The 21,496-nt window shown below is 49.6% G+C and overlaps 2 protein-coding genes across 2 annotated transcripts; both read left to right on the plus strand.

Annotated features, from left to right (window-relative positions):
* Positions 1 to 1,118: 1,118 nt before the first annotated feature.
* Positions 1,119 to 8,332, plus strand: CTU1 (cytosolic thiouridylase subunit 1). The gene is made up of 3 exons (XM_051989601.1): positions 1,119 to 1,636; positions 5,053 to 5,575; positions 6,060 to 8,332. Exons 2-3 carry the CDS (start codon positions 5,053 to 5,055, stop codon positions 6,602 to 6,604), a joined length of 1,068 nt encoding a protein of 355 aa, XP_051845561.1. The 5' UTR covers positions 1,119 to 1,636; the 3' UTR covers positions 6,605 to 8,332.
* Positions 8,333 to 17,772: 9,440 nt separating this feature from the next.
* Positions 17,773 to 20,964, plus strand: KLK14 (kallikrein related peptidase 14). Its single transcript, XM_051991431.1, has 5 exons — positions 17,773 to 18,549; positions 18,999 to 19,164; positions 19,498 to 19,751; positions 19,882 to 20,018; positions 20,239 to 20,964. Exons 1-5 carry the CDS (start codon positions 18,507 to 18,509, stop codon positions 20,389 to 20,391), a joined length of 753 nt encoding a protein of 250 aa, XP_051847391.1. The 5' UTR covers positions 17,773 to 18,506; the 3' UTR covers positions 20,392 to 20,964.
* Positions 20,965 to 21,496: the final 532 nt, after the last annotated feature.

Consider the following 21,496-nt stretch of genomic DNA (forward strand, 5'->3'; position numbering starts at 1 on the left):
GGAGGGAGGGGAAAAATCGGAAGAGAAGTGAGTGCAAGGGATAATGTTGTAAAAAATTATCCTGGCATGGGTTCTATCAATAAAAAGTTATTAAAAAAAAAAAAAAAAGCTTTTCAAAGCTGGGGCGAAGGCCCTCTCCTTTATTCAATTTTGAGTGGGAGACGGGGAGGGGGCTGTCGCTAATCACACATCTAGTGCCAAGTTTTGACTCTCCACATCTTGTTTCCAGATCTGTACAATGCAGGTAATAGGGTCGTTGTAAAGATCAAATGAAACGAGCTACCTAAGTGCTCCCCAGAGCTTAAGTGTTAGCTGTTGTGCTGTTGTTGGACCTTCGCCTCCGCGTTATTTCATTTTGTTCATGACCCGGTAAGAGGCCGTTCTCCGCCTGTTTTCTAAGCTAGCCTTCATCGCTGGCTGGGAACTGCCTCCTCCAACCGAGGCCCGGAAGGTGAAGGTCCCCACTGCCCGCCCCCCGGGCCATCTGCAGCGGCCCCGCTCGCTCTCTGGCCGCGGCCCCGCTCGCTCTCTGGCCGCGGCCCCGCTCGCTCTCTGACCGCGGCCCCGCTCGCTCTCTGGCCGCGGCCCCGCTCGCTCTCTGGCCGCGGCCCCGCTCGCTCTCTGACCGCGGCCCCGCTCGCTCTCTGACCGCGGCCCCGCTCGCTCTCTGACCGCGGCCCCGCTCGCTCTCTGGCCGCGGCCCCGCTCGCTCTCTGGCCGCGGCCCCGCTCGCTCTCTGGCCGCAGCCCCGGAATACTCGGGAGGAGATGGTGACGCTGGGACTTTGCTCAGCTAATTCACGACGTCAGCTCCCTGAGATCACGGATCTTTTTGGGAAAGGTGACAATTAACAGGCCGGTACAGGACAAAGCTCCTTAAACTGTGGCTCCCAAATAGGATTGTGGGGGTCGCGAAATCACATCACAAACAGTAAATGTTTGCTCTGCCCTCCTCTTTTACAATCCACGGACCCCGGGTTCCGTAAGAAGTCAGATCTCCGCCTCACACATTTACTAGCGGTGCGTCCCCGGGCAAGGCAAGTCCGCTCTCTCAGCCTCAGTTTCCCCACCTGTAAAGTGAGAAAGGTCATGACCCCCCCCCCCCCCCCCGCAGATTTTCTGGGACGATCCAGTGAGATGACGCACTACGTAACGCCGTCTGTAGGGGGATGATGATGCTGACCGCTCCTTTCTCCTCCGGGCCCCGGAGCCCGCGCCTGCCCGCCTGCGGGAGGACAAGGAGCCCCCGCCCTTCCCGGTGCGGAGCCTTCCCTGACGGAACAACAACAGTTGTAGCTGTCGCGCACAGAATTGTTTGTTTTCATTTTTTCCCCTTTAGGGAGGACTCGCTGCTAATCATTTACCAGCAGGCCCCACGTAGTTAGTAAACGTGATTCGAACCGCAGACTTGAGTCTGACTCCAACAGCGACATAGTTTCCACTGCTCCGGGAGGGAGAGCGAGTTGCCGCGGTGCCTGCTGGGAGTTGTAGTCAGGTTTCAAGGAGCTCCCCGAGGGTTTCTGGGAGTTGTAGTCTTGAGCGGCCATTTCCGGGCCTCGTTTCCTCGTGGTTGGGCCGGCTTGCCTGGTTGGCGGGTCTTTTGGAGGTGGGGGAGGTCTCCGCCTGAACCGCCCGAGGTGAGTGAACCTCCCCTTCCCTGGGCTGGGACCCCCGACCCCGGAGCAAGGAGCTAGGGTCGCTTCCTTGCTGCAGGCGTGGCCCTGGCGGGGTCGGAACCGCAGTCTCTGTTCCTCCGCTTGAGCCTTACAGCCCCTCTTTCGGGGCGGGGGTGCCTCCTCCTCCTCCCCCAGCAGCCTTCTTACCCCCGCTCCAGGACTGAAGCTGCTTCCTCCGCCCTCACTTTAAACCTTATTGCTCCCCCCGAACTAAAACTGTCCCCTGCCCCCCCACCTTAAGTCTTATTGTTCCCCCCCCACGGGACCGAAGCTTCACCTTCTGCACCTTAAGCCTTATTGCCCCCCAGGACGGAAGCTGCTCCCTCTGCCCCCCCTTCCTTATTGCCCCCCAGGACGGAAGCTGCTCCCTCTGCCCCCCCTTCCCTTATTGCCCCCCAGGACGGAAGCTGCTCCCTCTGCCCCCCTTCCCTTATTGCCCCCCAGGACGGAAGCTGCTCCCTCTGCCCCCCCTTCCCTTATTGCCCCCCAGGACGGAAGCTGCTCCCTCTGCCCCCCCTTCCCTTATTGCCCCCCAGGACGGAAGCTGCTCCTCTGCCCCCCTTCCCTTATTGCCCCCCAGGACGGAAGCTGCTCCCTCTGCCCCCCTTCCCTTATTGCCCCCCAGGACGGAAGCTGCTCCCTCTGCCCCCCTTCCCTTATTGCCCCCCAGGACGGAAGCTGCTCCCTCTGCCCCCCTTCCCTTATTGCCCCCCAGGACGGAAGCTGCTCCTCTGCCCCCCTTCCCTTATTGCCCCCCAGGACGGAAGCTGCTCCCTCTGCCCCCCTTCCCTTGTTGCCCCCCAGGACGGAAGCTGCTCCCTCTGCCCCCCTTCCCTTATTGCCCCCCAGGACGGAAGCTGCTCCCTCTGCCCCGCTTCCTTATTGCCCCCCAGGACGGAAGCTGCTTCCTCGGCCCCCCTCTCCCCCACACACCTTAGGCCTTATCGTCTCAGGATTGCTGCTGCTTCCTCTGCCCTTAAGTCTTACTGCCCCTCTCTTTCGTCCCCCACCCCCTTACTTAAATAAGCACTTAAGTTCGGGGCTGGGGGAGAAGTTAAGGCGACCCGGACCCCGCCCTCCAGGGTCTCTCAGCCCGCCCAGGGCTTTGCCTGACGAAGAGCTAATCTCTTGTCTGCTGAATGATGGCGGCCGGTCGTCCCCCTTCCCACTTTTGTTCTTCCACTTCGGACAGCTCACTCCCGGTGGCCCCAGTGCCTATTACCCGGCACAGAGCTGCTGCTTAATGAGCGCGCGGGTGGCTTTTAACTAAGCTGACGGCTGAAACACCCAGAAGCCTCTTGAGTGCGTCTCTACCTGGCCCTTTGCTGTCTGCATCTGTCAAGTCAGAGGGCTGGATAGTCTGGCCCTGAATCCTACAGCTGGGTGATTGTGCCTTCCTGGTGGCCCAGGTCTGTGGGGAACTGATCTGCTTAGTTTTTTTTTTTTTTTGGAAGGGAGATTTTAAAAATAGCTTTGTCTCCCCTTTTTTCCCTTTGGTTCCTTTCTTCCCGTACCCCCATCCCTTTCTCCACATCTCTTGAGGAAAAGTGTTTTTTTTTTTTTTTTTTGTTTTTTTTTTTTAAAGAGGAACAAAATGAAAATCAACGGAACTAATCAACATCGGAAGTCCAGTGATCCATGGACAGCGCTCCTTGGGTCCCTCCCCGGCAGATGGGCAGGGGAAAATGACTTCCGTGTCTCTTCTCTCAGGCCAGAGAGCCTTTTGGGGACGGCATTGTATCTTCTGTCCCTGTCTCTGGCTCCATCTGACCAACTAAATCCTTCCAGATGACAGGCTTTCCTACCACTAGAGATCAATCTGTGACTGTGTTCTTCTGCCTCCAGAGAGGCTCAGCTCTACCCATTTCTGTTGGGCAGGGTGTTTTAGCAGCTTAGATGTAGAGCTCCAAGGTACCTCAGAGGCTATCTGGACAAAATGCCGTTCACATTGTTATTTATTCAAGGTCTCACGGATAGTTCTCTGTCTTGTGCATGGGAATGCAAACTGGAGGGAGCCGCCGGGGGAGGACAGAGACTAAATATGTGAACATGGTTTTGTGTTGGTGGAGGAGAGCCGCTGGGAGGTGGGGATGGGAGTATGGTGAACCTGTTGTTCTCTGGGGATCTGGCTCCCTTCTCTTCCTCTCAGTCCTAATACAGGGGTGTGTGAGATTTCTCCTCTTCCTCTTCTAGCTTGGCCCTCTCTCCTTGTGGACCTTAGGTCTTGTTTGGGACATAAAGGACTGGGAAGCCTCTTTTCCCTCACTGAAGTCTGCTCTTGAACCACTGCCTCCAAGGTTCAGGTCTAGCTCTTCTCGGTTCTCTTTGTGTGGGTAGGAGCTCACTCCTGCCCCGGAGGCAGCCTTTTGGGCATCCTACCAGCAACTGTCCTGTAGGGTTTGTACGAGCCTGCAGGTTCTGTACGTTGCCATCCCCCATTTCTTTCAGAGATCCCACTCGGGACTGCACAGCCCTTCAGAACCTCACCGTGAGGCCCCCTTCCTTACCCGTTAATTTCCGTCCCCATAAGGACTTGTTTGTGCACTACACCACAATTTGTTTCTTTCCGGGGAGCTGGAAGCTCCTGGTCCCAAGAACCCCTCTCCCGCCCATGGGTACGGGTCCAGATCCTTCCCTCCCCTCCCGCCCGTGGGTACGGGTCCAGATCCTTCCTTCCCTCCCGCCCGTGGGTACGGGTCCAGATCCTTCCCTCCCCTCCCGCCCGTGAGTACGGGTCCAGATCCTTCCCTCCCCTCCCGCCCGTGAGTACGGGTCCAGATCCTTCCCTCCCCTCCCGCCCGTGGGTACGGGTCCAGATCCTTCCTTCCCTCCCGCCCGTGAGTACGGGTCCAGATCCTTCCCTCCCCTCCGCCCGTGAGTACGGGTCCAGATCCTTCCCTCCCCTCCCGCCCGTGGGTACGGGTCCAGATCCTTCCTTCCCTCCCGCCCGTGGGTACGGGTCCAGATCCTTCCCTCCCCTCCCGCCCGTGGGTACGGTCCAGATCCTTCCCTCCCCTCCCGCCCGTGAGTACGGGTCCAGATCCTTCCCTCCCCTCCCGCCGGCGGGTACCGGTACAAGATCCTTCCTTCCCTCCCGCCCGTGGGTACGGGTCCAGATCCTTCCCTCCCCTCCCGCCCGTGAGTACGGGTCCAGATCCTTCCCTCCCCTCCCGCCCGTGAGTACGGGTCCAGATCCTTCCCTCCCCTCCCGCCGGCGGGTACCGGTACAAGATCCTTCCTTCCCTCCCGCCCGTGGGTACGGGTCCAGATCCTTCCCTCCCCTCCCGCCCGTGGGTACGGGTCCAGATCCTTCCTTCCCCGGGGGCCTGGAGTTCGCACCTCAGCCCGTGCCCCGGTGACTTCCTTTCTCTCCGCAGATGCCCGTGCCCCGGTGCTCCGGGCCCTGTGGGGGGGCCCGGCCGGCCGCTCTGCGGAGGCCCCGGACTGGCGGAGCCGTCTGCCGCTCCTGCTTCTGCAGCGCCTTCGAGGCCGAGGTGCTGAGCACGTTGCAGACGGGCCGCCTGCTGCCGCCGGGGGCCGTCGTGGCCGTGGGCGCGTCGGGCGGCAAGGACTCCACGGTGCTGGCGCACGTGCTGCAGGTGCTGGACTCGCGCCACGCGCTGGGCCTGGACCTGCGGCTCGTGGCCGTGGACGAGGGCATAGGCGGCTACCGGGACGCGGCGCTGGCGGCCGTGCGACGCCAGGCCGCGCGCTGGCAGCTGCCGCTCACCGTGGTCGCCTACGCCGATCTCTTCGGGGGCTGGACCATGGACGAGGTGGCCCGGCGCGCCGCCCAGGAGCCGGGCCGGGCCCGGGCCTGCTGCACCTTCTGCGGAGTCCTGCGGAGGCGGGCGCTGGAGGAGGGGGCCCAGCGAGTGGGGGCCACGCACATCGTCACAGGTGATTGGCCGAGGGCTGCTGCTCTCCGGGGCTGGGCGCGGCAGCCCGAGTGTTCCCAGGGGCGAGCTGGGCAGCCTCTCTGGTTCAGCCTCTGCCCTCTTCCCCCTCCCTCCTAGGTAACTCTGGCCCTCTCTCACCTGGGTGGCCGTAATCCCACCCTTTAGTGTCCCTGCTACCCCTTCTTTCTGAGTAACTTCCTCCTTCCCTCCTGTGGTCCTCGGAGCTCCTCCCCTCCCCTTCCCCCCCATCCTGCGCTGGGGGTTCTGGGCTCCTGTCTCAGCTGTGCCCCAGCTCCCCTCCCCCAGGCCCCATGGCTGTGGGCTCCCCTCCCCCATGCCCCCACCAACATGCATCCTACATAGAGCTTTGTGTGTTCCTTGGGCCCTCCCCCCTCATCCCTCCCCTCGGGACTCATGTTCCGGGGTCTCCCCCAGGCCCCCCTGGCTCTGACCTTGACACGCTTCCCACCTCCTACTCTCCTCAGGGCACAACGCAGATGACATGGCAGAAACGGTGCTCATGAACTTCCTCCGTGGGGACGCAGGCCGGCTGGCTCGAGGGGGGACGCTGGGCTCCCCCGGGGAGGGGGGCGCCCTGCCCCGCTGCCGCCCCCTCCAGTTTGCATCCCAGAAGGAGATCGTGCTGTACGCCCACTTCCAGGAGCTGGACTACTTCTCGGAAGAGTGCGTCTATGCACCCGAGGCCTTCCGAGGCCACGTCCGGGACTTGCTCAAGGCCCTGGAGGCCGCCAGGCCTTCCGTTGTGCTGGACCTGGTGCATTCCGCTGAGCGCCTGGCCCTGGCCCCTGCTGCCCGGCCCCCACCCCCCGGCGCCTGCACCCGCTGTGGGGCCCTGGCCAGCCGCTCCTTGTGCCAAGCCTGTGCCTTACTTGATGGTCTCAACCGGGGCCGGCCCCGTCTGGCCATTGGCAAGGGCCGAAAGGGGTTGGGGGAGGAAGGGGAGAGAGAGGGTTGCACTTCTAAGACTAGGGGACGGCCCACCCTGGCTGGGGCCATCCAGGCCTTTTAGAGCACAAGGCAGAGAAATCCTGGGACCTCCTCGAGTGGTAATGGTGGGTTCCAATGTCCCTCCTGAGGCTCTGCATTGAAAGCCTAGATCACACTTGGAGTTCTGGGCTCTTTCCCAGGTTTTAGGCCTCTTCTGGACTGAGGACTCTAGATCCTTCAGCTGGAGCCTGGAGTCCTCTGGAAGATTGTGTTTTGCATGGGGTTCTAGGTCTCTCATAGCTTTCCACGGGGTTTGGAGTTCTTGGTGGGATTCTAGATCTCCTAGGGAAGGGATCCGATATGACGAATTGAAATAAAGCAAACAAGTCCTCCATTGAGAAGGATCTGAGCAGGACGGGACTTGAAGATTGTCTGTCTCCTGGATGGGACTGATGGGGAGAAGCAAAAGGCTCTTGGGTAGGATCCGAGAAGGCTGGATACATGGGAGTCTTAAAGTGAAGAGAGGGGAGGGGGCTTGGAGGATTTGGGAACCAGACTCGGGGGGACAGAGAAAAACAGCAGGGGAGAGTTGGGAAAGGCCCAGGGGACACCTGGCTCTGGGGACTCACCCCCTACCTCCCCCATAACCACAGAAAGGAGAGCAAAAATTTGGACTTCTGGCTTCTTGGAAAACTGTTCATTCTCAACCGGCCTCAGTCTGTGTAAGTTTCCACCCCAACCTTCAAGGCCGGCTTAGCACCTCCCTTCTCCCCAAGCTTCTTTTGACCACCCCAGCCTTCAAGGCTCTCTCTCCCTTTGCTGAATCACGTTTCCTCCAGGGCCAAGTCCACTTTCTTCCAGGGAACTCTCCTTTGACCAACTGACCCACAGCACTTTCGCTGAACAAGTCTCCCAGAAGTCCCTGGTCCTCGGCTGCACTCAAATAACCCCCTCATTCCTCAGCCCACAGAGATCAGAGGTTTAGGAAGGGACCTTAGGGGCCATCTAGCCCAACCCCCTCAGTTTATAGACAAAAGAAGATTGGGGCCCTAAGAATAGTGAATCCCCTTCAAAGATCCCACAGGTAGAATGAGGGCAGAGCTAGAATTCACACTGAAGTGTTCTTATTCCAGAGCCTTCAAGGCTGCCTTAGTTCACAGGGCCCTGTCTGTCAGTGGGCCAGAACTCAGCTGTGAACTCTCCTGGGGTCTTTGGGTCTGAGTTGTGGGCTCACGAGTACCCCTCTTGTTTATTTAAATTTTAAATACAAAAAGAAAAAGTTGCCATGTGCACAGCGGAACACGAGAGCATTGAAAATATAAACCAATCAGTTTCCATTTCAAGAAAACCTATATGATAAATACACATTGTGTCTAGAGCTGTGATCCTTGCTTCCTTGTAGGATTTCTTTTGGTCTTTGCCATTCCCTTTTTACTTTATTCTCCCCCCACCAAGAAGGCTACAAGTAAATGTAGATACATTTACACACACACATCTATAATCATCCCCATACATACACATATACACTTAGGGAAGGCTGTATTAGACTTGTTTGTCCTTCTTTGAAGGTGGCTAACATCCTTAAGTCCAAGTCTTTCTCTGTTTTTTAAGTCCCTGTGCCACAGCAATGTCCCAACCTTATCTTCTCACATAATTTTAACTAGTCTAAAACAATATCCATGACTATGGCTGGTGTATAACGTAGTTCCCTTATTTTTTGTCTTCTGATTAAATCAATTTTCCCTTTGTTTTGTCTGAAATCAACGATTGCTACCCCTGCTTTTTAAATAAATTGTGTTCCTGATCGTTATGTTTAGTATTACCTGTTTCTTCTATGATTTACTTCTGTCCACTACCTCACCTTACAATAGTAAATTAACCTTCCTCTCCTCCAAGATCCTTTTATTATCTCCACCCTACAAGCTTTCCCTACCTTTTAATCCCATTCTTATAAATCTACACACCCTGTTAGGCCCTACCCTTTTTACATTTTTATTTTTTATATTTATTATACATATAAAATATAAAAATATTTTTTATATTTTTATACCACTCTTTGTCTTCCTCTCTCAGATAGATCAAGCTCCCTCTAACCCATTCCTGATGTCAGGATTTCAGAACTCTCAGCCTTCTTCCCTTATCTAATTGCTCTGTGTTGGTTCTTGCACTGGCACTTTATTTGTATAGCTTAATCACTCTTTTATCTTTTTCCTTTGATATTGCTTTTAATTTTTTAATATTTTATTTTATTTTATAATAACTTTATATTGACAGAATCCATGCCAGGGTAATTTTTTTTTTTACAACATTATCCCTTGTACTCGCTTCTGTTCCGATTTTTCCCTTCCCTCCCTCCACCCCCACCCCTAGCAGTCCTATATGTGTTAAATATGTTGCAGTATATCCTAGATACAATATATGTTTGCAGAACCGAGCAGTTCTCTTGTTGCACAGGGAGAATTGGATTCAGAAGGTGAAAAACAACTCGGAAAGAAAAACAAAAATGCAAATAGTTCACATTCGTTTCCCAGTGTTCTTTCATTGGGTGTAGCTGCTTCTGTCTGTCATTTATCAATTGAAATTGAGTCTTTGTCATAGAAATCCACTTCCATCAGAATACATCCTCATACAATATCGTTGTCGAAGTGTAAAGTGATCTCCTGGTTCTGCTCATTTCACTTAGCATCAGTTCATGTAAGTCTCTCCAAGCCTCTCTTTATTCATCTTGCTGGTCATTCCTTACAGAACAATAATATTCCATAACATTCATATACCACAATTTACCCAGCCATTCTCCAATTGATGGGCATCCATTCAATTTCCAGTTTCTAGCCACTACAAACAGGGCTGCCACAAACATTTTAGCACATACAGGTTCCTTTCTTTAGTATCTCTTTGGGGTATAAGCCCAATAGAAACACTGCTGGATCAAAGGGTATGCACAGTTTGATCACTTTTTGGGCATAATTCCAGATTGCTCTCCAGTATGGTTAGATTCGTTCACAGTTCCACCAACAATGCATCAGTGTCCCAGTTTTCCCGCATCCCCTCCAACATTCATCATTATTTTTTCCTGTCATCTTAGCCAATCTGACAGGTGTGTAGTGATATCTCAGAGTTGTCTTAATTTGCATTTCTCTGATCAATAATGATTTGGAACACTCATATGAGTGGTAATAGTTTCAATTTCATCATCTGAAAATTGTCTGTTCGATATTGCTTTTTAGAATCACATCATACTCAGCTCTGTCTCAATATTTCAAATCACCCATTTACTAATGAAAATGACAGCTTTGGATTTCCATGTATAAAACAATTTGTCCTTATAAAGTCCTTTGAAATTAGATTTTGGGGGCAGCTAGGTGGCAAGGTGGATAGAGCATCAGCCCTGAAGTCAGGGGGGCCTGAGTTCAAATTTGGCCTCAGATACTTAACACTTCCTAGTTGTATGACTGTGGGCAAGTCACTTAACTCCAATTACCTCGGGGGGAAATTTAGTCTGATATTAATTTCTTTTGGATCTTATGTCAAATTTTCCATTAAGTTCATGTGTTTCTGCAACAAAATCCTGAAAATTTGGCAATCCACTGATTTTTTTTTTTTTTCTCTTTTTTTTTTTTTTAATTTTTTATTTAATAATTACATTATATTGACACTCATTTCTGTTCCGATTTTTTTCCCCTCCCTCCCTCCACCCCCTCCCCTAGATGGCAAGCAGTCCTTTATATGTTGGATATGTTGCAGTATATCCTAGATACAATATATGTTTGCAGAACCGAACAGTTCTCTTGTTGCGTAGGGAGAATTGGATTCAGAAGGTATAAATAATCCGGGAAGAAAAACAAAAATGCAGATAGTTCACATTCGTTTCCCAGTGTTCTTTTTTTGGGTGTAGCTGCTTTTGTCCGTCATTTATCAATTGAAACTCAGGTCTCTTTGTCAAAGAAATCCACTTCCATCAAAATATGTCCTCATACAATATCGTTGTCGAAGGGTATAATGATCTCCTGGTTCTGCTCATTTCACTTAGCATCAGTTCATGAAGGTCTCTCCAAGCCTCTCTGTATTCATCCTGCTGGTCATTTCTTACAGAACAATAATATTCCATAACATTCATATACCACAATTTACCCAGCCATTCTCCAATTGATGGGCATCCATTCATTTTCCAGTTTCTAGCCACTACAAACAGGGCTGCTACAAACATTTTGGCACATACAGGTCCCTTTCCCTTCTTTAGTATTTCTTTGGGATATAAGCCCAATAGAAACACTGCTGGATCAAAGGATATGCACATTTTGATAATTTTTTGGGCATAATTCCAGATTGCTCTCCAGAATGGTTGGATTCGTTCACAACTCCACCAACAATGCATTAGTGTCCCAGTTTTCCCGCATCCCCTCCAACATTCATCATTATTTTTTCCTGTCATCTTAGCCAATCTGACAGGTGTGTAGTAATCCACTGATTTTTAATTTTATTTTCAGGATTATGCTTACTTTAGCCGATTGTGATATTTTTGGCCAAAACCCTAGTTCTTTTGCTCTTTGATATATATAGTGTTCCAAGACTGGCCGTCTTTTTAAACTGAAAGCTGCTAAGGCTTGTGTGATTCTAATTGTGACTTTACTGTATATTTTTGAATTGTTTTCTTAGGGGATCATTATTCTTTTTGATCTTTGGAGAGCATCCCATTACATTCATGGGGCTGATTGATGTTTTGGATTGGGAATAACAAGATTTATTCCCATCTTTTTCTAGTAACTACCTGTCTGACCGTGGGCTAGTCACCTTCTCCTCTCTTGGATGTCAGTGCCCTCATCTATACAATTAGGGACATGGGGTAGATGATCATAAATTCTTCTACCCCATGTAAATTATATATATTTTTAATTAGTTTTTTTAACAAATTATATGCATGGGTAATTTTACAGCACTGACAATTGCCAAAACTTTTGTTCCAATTTTTCCCCTCCTTCCCCTGATCCCCTCTCCCAGATTACCCCACGTAAATTAACCTGTATTTTGAGTTTCCCTTGGCAACAAAGGTGTAAGACTCATATGTGGCCAGCAGGTGGCCCAAAGATATCAGAAATCCAATTCCAAAGGCTCTTTGATTTAGTCATAGGCAGCTCCAGACTCCTCCAGTCCCTCCTCCTCGCTCTCCCCCACTTATCACCCCCCCCATAAACACACTGGGGGGTAAGCAAGGACAATCCAGAATTTCAAAACTAGAAGATGAATCTAAATACTGCAGATTATAATGTCTGAAATAAAGATTTTTTTTTTTCCCATTTAAATTCAAAGTTTCTCCCAAGAATCTCCTTGGTGATCTGTGGATTCCAGTTTAACAAACTTGTCCACTCTGTGATACAAAGGCAGGGATTTGCTCAGGGTCACAGCAAGTAACTGAGAAGTACTAAGGTGTAAGGAGCAGCTGGGTGGAGCCCAGGAGTAAGGAAGTAAGGAAGTATTCCTCTCCCAGAGTTCAAATCTAGCCTCAGATGCTTAATAGCTGTGTGACTGTTTGCTTCAGTTTTCTCATCTTGTACAATGAGCTGGTGAAGGAAATGGCCAACCACTCCACTATCCCAAAAAACCCCAAAAGGGGTACAGAGTCTGACTTGACTGAAAAATGAACGAAGAACAAAAGGTGTGTGTTAGATGGGACTAGCCCTTCTTGGACCCTTTGACCCCTGGGTCCAAGAACAAAGCTTTTCCCCTCGCCTGGAATCAGGGTGGCTCACGGGTTTCACAGGGCATCTTACAAGTCCCAAAGAGAGAAATGGGTTGAGAGATCCAACCCCAACTCAAGAGAGGTAGTAATCATGGGACAGCCATCTCAGAGCCTTGGGTGTGGACTTTAGCCAGTCATAGCATCCTGATTCCTAGTTGGTAAAACAAGAGAATCACACTCCAGAGACCCACCTTAAATCATGTGATCCTGAGAACTTCCAAGATTCTAGGTGATAGGGAGACGAGGAGAGAAAACAGATCTGAAGAGCTTGGACAGACAGAACTAAGACTCTGAAACCTTCCTGGGAAGTCTCCCAAGCTGCCTGCCCAGTGAGAGTGGATACCTCCTCTCTGACTCAGAGCATCTTAGAGGGGCTGGGGGCTGGCCCCAGTGAAAGGTGAATTACAATAATTATGGTATTTAAGAGGCTGGGAGGGACCTAGGTCTGAGCCAAGAATTCTCCTCCCAGCTCCAAATCCTGTCCCCAGAACCCACTTGTCCCTGCCCAGTTTTAGTCTCCCTCTCCTCCCTTTTTCTTCTTAGTGGAAAAAGACCCTGTGGTGAGTCAGAGGGATGAGTGTTCTGGCTCCAATGTTTATTGCCTCCAATGTTTATTCCAATGTTTATCTGGAAAATCTTTAAATCTCTCTGCACCTCAGTTTTTCCCCACTGATAAAATAGGCATCATACCTGCATTCTCTGCCTTACGGGGCATTTGTGACTAGAATGCCTTATGGTGGTCTAGAATTTGGATATTATTCACAAAATGCTCTTATCGCTACATTTTTTTTTTAACTTTCCATCAGTCTTTATTATTTCTCTCCTTATGTACCTGATTGTGTAGTGTTTTAACTTTTCACACCCTCTGTGGTTAAAATCTTCACTCCATTTCCAGCTCCCAATCAATCACCATTCAATGAAAATTCAGCTGTGATCTGAGGGGGAGGCAGGGAGCTGAGATCAGGTGTTCCCTATGCCCCAACTCCAGCTTATCCAGCAGGAGGGAGCCAGGTACCTGCCAGTTGACAGGTAACAAGCCACACAGGGGATGGGGGAGAGAGATCTCAGCTCCCAGTTAGTCTCCCTGTCTGGAGACTTCTTACGCTCTCTGTCTTTCATGGCCACTGGCTCTCTTCCTTTTCCAGCATTGTCAATGTCGTCTCCCTCTGCCTCAGTCTTTTGCCAAGTTTCTAAACCCTCCCAGGATTTAGAGCCAGAGGAGACAATAATTCTAAAAGAAACGGGATCCGATACTTAAGAGATTTGCCCAAAGCCTCACAGACAGTGAGAAAGCACTGGGGGGGAGGGAGGGGGAGGGAAGAGGGGTTGGCTACTAGCTCTATCCCTGACTCTGCATCACTCTCACCCTGTTGCTAAGTCTCTGGCAGGTCTTTGAGTGCCTTCTCTCTGTTCCCTCTCCTCTCAGATTCTGCTCCCCAGCGCCCCTGACCGATAAGGTACAGTTTCTAGGGGAAATATAGCCATAATCCTAAAGTCCCCTGAGTGCTATTGTTCTGTCAATGATCCTAAAGTCCTCTGGCCTTAGGAATATGAATAATATGGTTATTTTTTCCCTAGACTTTAGGGAAGCAGTGATCCTGAGGTCCTCTGACCATAGAGTGCTATTGTTCTGTCAATGATCCTAAAGTCCTCTGGCCTTAGGAATATAAATATAATTATGTATTTAAGAGGCTGGGAGGGACCTAGGTCTGAGCCAAGAATTCTCCTCCCAGCTCCAAATCCTGTCCCCAGAACCCACTTGTCCCTGCCCAGTTTTAGTCTCCCTCTCCTCCCTTTTTCTTCTTAGTGGAAAAAGACCCTGTGGTGAGTCAGAGGGATGAGTGTTCTGGCTCCAATGTTTATTGCCTCCAATGTTTATTCCAATGTTTATCTGGAAAATCTTTAAATCTCTCTGCACCTCAGTTTTTCCCCACTGATAAAATAGGCATCATACCTGCATTCTCTGCCTTACGGGGCATTTGTGACTAGAATGCCTTATGGTGGTCTAGAATTTGGATATTATTCACAAAATGCTCTTATCGCTACATTTTTTTAAACTTTCCATCAGTCTTTATTATTTCTCTCCTTATGTACCTGATTGTGTAGTGTTTTAACTTTTCACACCCTCTGTGGTTAAAATCTCCACTCCATTTCCAGCTCCCAATCAATCACCATTCAATGAAAATTCAGCTGTGATCTGAGGGGGAGGCTGGGAGCTGAGATCAGGTGTTCCCTATGCCCCAACTCCAGCTTATCCAGCAGGAGGGAGCCAGGTACCTGCCAGTTGACAGGTAACAAGCCACATAGGGGATGGGGGAGAGAGATCTCAGCTCCCAGTTAGTCTCCCTGTCTGGAGACTTCTTACGCTCTCTGTCTTTCATGGCCACTGGCTCTCTTCCTTTTCCAGCGTTGTCAATGTCGTCTCCCTCTGCCTCAGTCTTTTGCCAAGTTTCTAAACCCTCCCAGGATTTAGAGCCAGAGGAGACAATAATTCTAAAAGAAACGGGATCAGATACTTAAGAGATTTGCCCAAAGCCTCACAGACAGTGAGAAAGCACTGGGGGGGAGGGAGGGGGAGGGAAGAGGGGTTGGCTACTAGCTCTATCCCTGACTCTGCATCACTCTCACCCTGTTGCTAAGTCTCTGGCAGGTCTTTGAGTGCCTTCTCTCTGTTCCCTCTCCTCTCAGATTCTGCTCCCCAGCGCCCCTGACCGATAAGGTACAGTTTCTAGGGGAAATATAGCCATAATCCTAAAGTCCCCTGAGTGCTATTGTTCTGTCAATGATCCTAAAGTCCTCTGGCCTTAGGAATATGAATAATATGGTTATTTTTTCCCTAGACTTTAGGGAAGCAGTGATCCTGAGGTCCTCTGACCATAGAGTGCTATTGTTCTGTCAATGATCCTAAAGTCCTCTGGCCTTAGGAATATAAATATAATTATGTATTTATTCCCTAGACTTTAGGGAAGCAGTGATCCTGAGGTCCTTTGACCATAGAGTGCTATTGTTCTAGCTGTCAATTATCTTAAAGTCCTCTGGCCTTAGGAATATGAATAATATAGTTATGTATTTTTTCCCTAGACTTTAGGGAAGCAGTGATCCTGAGGTCCTCTGACCTTAGACTGCTATTGTTCTAACAGGCTGTTTTATCAATGATCCTAATAGTCTTCTGGCCTTAGGAGGATGATAATATAGTTATGCATTTCTTTCCCTAGCCCTTAGGAAGATGTAGCAGCGATTCTGGCCTTGGGATAATCCCATAAACATTGCTGGCATTCAGATACATAATCTCCTGAGACCACTATTCAGTTCTACCTCTGGGCCATAAAATTAACTGTATCAGAACTGGATCAATTTGTTTCCTTGTCCCTGATTCTTTGCTAAATCTTTGGGAAACTTAGCCGGCTTCAACTGGCACTACAGTTATGATAAACTTTGCCCCTTGACTTGGAGGTGGGTTCTAATCTGTAAATTCTTTTGAGACAATTCGGGACACCGGTCTGCGACCCCAACCTTTTGTAGTCTTTGAACCTCAACACAACTACTCACCAACTTCCCTTTTTATGTCTGTCTCTTGTCTTGTGTGGGCTGCCACCCTTTCCCTTTCATGGTGGGCTGCCACCCTTTCCCTTTCATGGTGGGCTGCTACCCTTTCCCTTTCATGGTGGGCTGCTACCCTTTCCTTTTCATGATGGGCTGCCACACTTTCCCTTTCATGGTGGGCTGCTACCCTTTTCCTTTCATGGTACCTGATTTCTGTCTCTTTTTGGGTCTGTCACTCTCTCCCAAATCCCTTTTCTCATTCTCATTCTCATTCTCCTCCCTTCCCCCCAAGCCCCATCCTTGTCTGTTAGTTCTCTCCCAGCTTTTTAACTTCATAGGAGACTGGCTAACACTGATAAAGCATTTTCAGGTTTGCAAAGCATTTCACATAGCTTTTCTTCTCAGAGAATAATAATAATAAAAAAAAGCTGGCTAGTATTTTCCTCATTTTACAGATTAGGAAACTGAGGCTGAAGGTTGTGATTTCTCACCACGAATACAGTTAGTGTCTAAAATGGGTTTTGAATCTTATCTCCCCTCAAATCCAGCTTTCTGTATTTATTATGCCTCTTTTTTAACTGCCTAAATCTAGAAGTGATTTTAGAGACTTCTACTCCAAGCAGATGTAGGGGAACTTAGCAGATGAGGGGAAACTGAAGCCCTTGGAGGTGGTGATACAGAAACCTCGTTAAAACATCTTTTAAAAGTAAAATTAAAGAAAAAAAATTCCTAAAACCTTTCCCAAACACAAAGGTTTTTCCTTGGGAGACAGATAACAGAGAAAACTAACAAAAAGCTCTGACTTAGATAAGGTCTACCTAGGACTGTTTGGGGCTGGGGCTCACCTAAGGGTAAGTTGCTTGATTTTGCATGCATTCAAAGGTAAGGAATTGATGGCTATGAGTGGAATTCTTTTATTATGGGGAGTGGTCCAGGTAGAAACCAAGGAGTGAATATTCTCAAATTCTAAGCCCAAACCAGACTTTTATTATTTTTTGATCTCTCTCTAATTTCCTTGTTGTAATTGTCTTGGGATTCGGAGTCTAGTTGGAGAGTTTGGGGTTGGGGGCAGGAAATTACCATTTTGGACCTATCTCTACTGGCCTGGGTACAGAATGCTAAAGAAAACTTTTTAAAAACTCAAGTTTCAATGGCGTATTCCATCTCACTATTCTTTTTTTTTTTTTCTCCTACAGTGCTTTGCCTACCGCCATATTAGTGAATGAAGTGAACTGTAAAAGCTCCCTCATAAGATGGAGAGTGTTCTAAAGATTGAGAGAGGGTCGGCTGTGCCCCAAGACCAGGTTTTTCTCCAGAAATCACGGGGTTTACAAGGAGTGGGACCTTGTCTTTGTGAGACTAAGCTGGGACCACTTTGGCATTTAAACTCCATATAAAGTGATTTACTGATCCTAAAGATGCGGTGGGGTTGAACGTTTTTCCTCATTTGTGACTTACAAGGTGAGGTCCCGGGTCCTGGCTAATCAGGGCCAAGATCCAGCCTACAGGGAGTGTTAGCCCAGGCCCCTCTCTGATTCTTGTCTGTTAATTGGGCCTTGCCTCTCCTTGCCTAACTGCTTGTGGATAAGGACTCTCCTTTTCTCTGGAGATTGTAATAAAATTCTTTTCTGCTTTTGCCTTGAGAAATCTTAATTTACGTGATTTCTTTGAGCCAATGGTCTTGTCCCACTCCTCAGTAAACAGATATTTGTTACTAAGTACTGGGGGTGCAGGAGAAAACCCAATTCTTGCCCTCATAGAATTTACAGTCTAAGTCAGGTAAATAATTAAGTCGAACAAGAATTGTGCAAAAAACATGGAAGGGGGGAGGCTTGGAGAGGGAGGGGAGAAGAGAGAGTAAAGAACATAAGTAACCGCTTCCTGTAAATGAGATGAGTCTCAAAGGAAGCCGGGGGAATTTGAACACCAACTCTTTTGCTTCTGGTGGAGCTAAGTGGCTAAGAGTGCATAAGCGCTGGACCTGAGTTCAAATCCAAATAGCTAGGTGACCTTGGGCAAGCACTTTACTCTGCCTCAGTTTCCTCATCTGTAAAATGAACTGGAGCAGGAAATGGCAAACCGCTCCTCTGTGCCAAGAAAATCCCAAAGAGGATCACAAAGATTTGGACAGGACTGAAAAACCAACAAAAACTTAGGAGTCCATGGACAGTGCCACCAAATCCTGTCTCTTCTAGTCTCACCTCCATTGTGCTCCTTTAGATAGTCTGTCCCTTCCCCCATCTCTCCCATTTCCTCCCACCCCACCTCTCATTTCCTGCTCTGGGATTCTGGGAGTCCTACCCCCTGGCTTGGTTTCTAGATTAGAATCCAGACCCACTGGGTGTGTGCTCATTAACTCAAGGACTCTACAATAAAAGCATTCTCTGGTTACAGGGGCGGGGGCTGCTGCTACCTGAGATAAAAACCTCCCTGTTCTATTCAGGAGAGGAGACAAAAGAAGGGACATCCTCCCTTTTCGCCTTTTTTTCTGTGAATACCTCTTCCTGGGCTGCCACCGGCTTTCCTTCCTTCTCCCAGCCCTCCCTCCAGGACTCTGGCTGTCTTTGGTTTGGAACGCCATCTCGGGTTTGGTACTTTCTGCTTCTCCATCAAGTTCTGCATCTGGATTGGGGACTATAAATCTCCTCACTTTTTCTCCGTTTCTCCTCAGATCTCCCAACCCTGCCTCGTCATTCCTTCAGATATGCTGCCCCTCTTAGCACTGTTGCTTCTTCTGTGGGACACTGGTAAGAGGACTGGGTGGTGGAGTGAATGGTACTTGAGGCTCTAGAGGGTTCGCAGAGGAGGAAGGGAGAAGAGACTTGGGCTGGGGTCATTGTTGGGAAGAATAGAACAGAGGTAGGAGAATTTTCCAAGTGTGTGTGGAGGGAAGGGGGACAGATGTTTAGAAGGGAGTAAGCATTTAGATAGCCAGCAATGTGCTAAGTGTTTTTTTTTTTTTAAACAAGTATTTTCTCACAAGGAAATCGGGGAAGAAGGAAGGGAGAATGATTTCAGTTGGGCAGTTTGGGGGGAAGAGACTATATGAGAGAATGACAAGGACTGAAGGCAAGACAATGGAGCTGGTTGTTTTTAGAAGGGGTTCTTGGCAAGGAAGTGGACCAGAAGGAGAAGAGATGGTGGTTTTGGAGTTTGAGGGAATTGTCTCCAATTCCCTATCCTCGTATTCCTTCAGATCCAGCCAGAGCCAGTATTAATGAGGAAAAGATCCTGGGTGGTCAAGCGTGCATTCCCTTCTCCCAGCCCTGGCAGGCTGCCCTGTTTGTCTCTCAACGTTTCCACTGTGGAGGTGTCCTGCTGTCTGATCGGTGGGTGCTCACGGCAGCCCACTGTGCCCACTGGTAAGTGACCCCCTGCACTGCTAGGCTAAGCAGCCAGGTTCGTGTCCTGACTCCTCTCGGTCTAGGCTAGCCCTGCTCACTGTACCGGATCCAGGTCAAAACCAAAATGAGTCCCAGTTTTACCTTTGTCTCTCAAGTGATAAGAAGCCCGAGTTTGGATCCGATCTGTATTCCGAATCTGCCTTCCACTTGGACTGGATCTTCCCCGAGGGCACCTCTTGATAGAAAGTTTATGGAACCGGGATTTGGGGAGAGTGGGAAGAATGAAAAGGTTGGTGAGTGAGGCTGGGAATCGGGATTGGGAAGGACTGAACAAGCTCATCTTCCAACAAGGAACCTCCAAGTGGTCTTGGGGAAACACAATCTCCGGCGGCTGGAGCTCTCGAAGCAAATAGCAAGGGTGAAGCAACAGATCCTCCACCCCAACTACAACTCCAGAACCAAAAACAACGATCTCCTGCTACTCTACCTGCAGAAGCCAGTGAAGCTGACCCCCCAAGTTAAGCCCATTCAGATTGCAAAAGACTGCGCTAATCCCGGGACCTCCTGCCTGGTATCCGGCTGGGGATCTGTTTCCAGTCCTTATGGTGAGGGGACCCGGGTCCCGCCTGGGTGGGTGAGGAAGGACAATGAATGCTAGGACAGGGTGGAAGGGACTGGGTTCCCACCTCAGTTCTTGGGGCTGAGTTTGTCCCTCTTTTCCTTCCCTGGCTGCAGTCAGCTATCCCGCTGTCCTTCAGTGCCTGACCATCAAAATCTTTTCTGATGAGGATTGCAGAAAAGCTTACCCGGATGTCACGTTTCCAGGCATGGTCTGTGCTGGGACCTACGAAAGTGGGGAGGACACCTGCCAGGTGAGCTCCGGGCCCTGGGAAAGCATGGAAGAGTGACATCCCTGGGAGGATCTCAAATGGGACCTGGACTGTCCTTCCTGGGTTTTGAAGTCCTTTTGGAAATAGACCCAGTCACAGACAGGGAAGTGGATTGGGATAGAAAAGTTACTGCTTGTGTAGCTAGTCTTGAATCTCTTTTGCCCGTGTCTCAATACTCGTCTATCCCTTGGTCTCTCTGTAGGGTGACTCTGGAGGCCCGCTGGTATGCAATGGGGTCCTGGAGGGCCTTGTGTCTTGGGGCATGGAACACTGCGGCCTGACCAAGTATCCTGGCGTTTATACCAGACTGTGCCATTACCGGACCTGGATCCTAAATGAAATGAAGAAGCCTTAACAAGTTCCCCTCACCCACTCGAGAAGATTGCCCAGTCCAACCTGTCCCCAGTCCTGCCCTCAGGGACAGGTAGCCTGAAACTAGGGCCCCACACCCTACAAAGGAACCCAAGTCCATGATCCTTCTGACCAACCCAGTTGACCTCCCCCAAGGACTAGACTCAGGCATTCAGACTTGCTAATGATGGACTTGCAGGTTTCCTAACCTCATCCCTAGGATGGATTTGGATATCTAGGGGGAAAAAAAAAGAGATTTTGGAGATGCAAAGGACTTGGGACTTTGAAATAGCAGGTTTGGAACAACTGCTTGTAATAAAGAGCATATCCTGGAATTTTTACAAATGGAGAAACTGAGAGTTAAAAGACCTAAAGTCTCCATAGTCGGGACGTAAGTCAGATTCAAATGTTTCCTTCCTGCAGGATCTGGAATCTGAAGGCATAGATCTATCTCCAAACTTCCAAGAACTCTAGCCCCTTTCATGAACTCAATACCATGATCAGATATCCAGAGTAAGAGGTAACTGAGCTGATTTCTCCCCCCAAAATCTAAGATTAATAAAACCATGTGACTGGATTGAGCTGGTTCCTTTCCTTTGTGATGAGGGGGAGGATAAGAAAGAGTGGTGAATGTGGGAGGAATGAGGAAGCAGGCAGGGAGAAAGGACAATTTGGGTCCTACCATCATGGGTAGGGAAGACCTTCCCCCCATCATTCCCGTGTCACTCCCTGTGTCCCCACGTCCTCCCTGTGTCCACGTTGTCTTATTAACCTCAAATCTCCATTTCATTATTTTGTCAATTCATTGCCTTTCCCATCAACCTCTGCATCCTTCATTTCTTTGTGCCCATTTCTCTGAACTCTAAACCATCTTTGCTAATAATTCCACTGGCCTGTCTGGTTGTCCTCACTTCCTCACTGTCCCTAAGAGCCTATGTACCCCATGTCATTTCCCCAATGTCTCACTGCCTTCAAACCCTATACCACCGTGTTATTTTTCTTTTTGATTTGAATATTGTCATCCTTTTCTTCCCAACCCTCCTTTCTTCTCCTCCTCCCAACCTCTGGAACCTTCATAGATCTCAATCCCTAATTCAGGTCCCCTACAT

The sequence above is a fragment of the Antechinus flavipes genome, chromosome 3 (assembly GCF_016432865.1).
Source record: "Antechinus flavipes isolate AdamAnt ecotype Samford, QLD, Australia chromosome 3, AdamAnt_v2, whole genome shotgun sequence".
In the NCBI taxonomy this organism is placed as follows: Eukaryota; Metazoa; Chordata; class Mammalia; order Dasyuromorphia; family Dasyuridae; genus Antechinus; species Antechinus flavipes.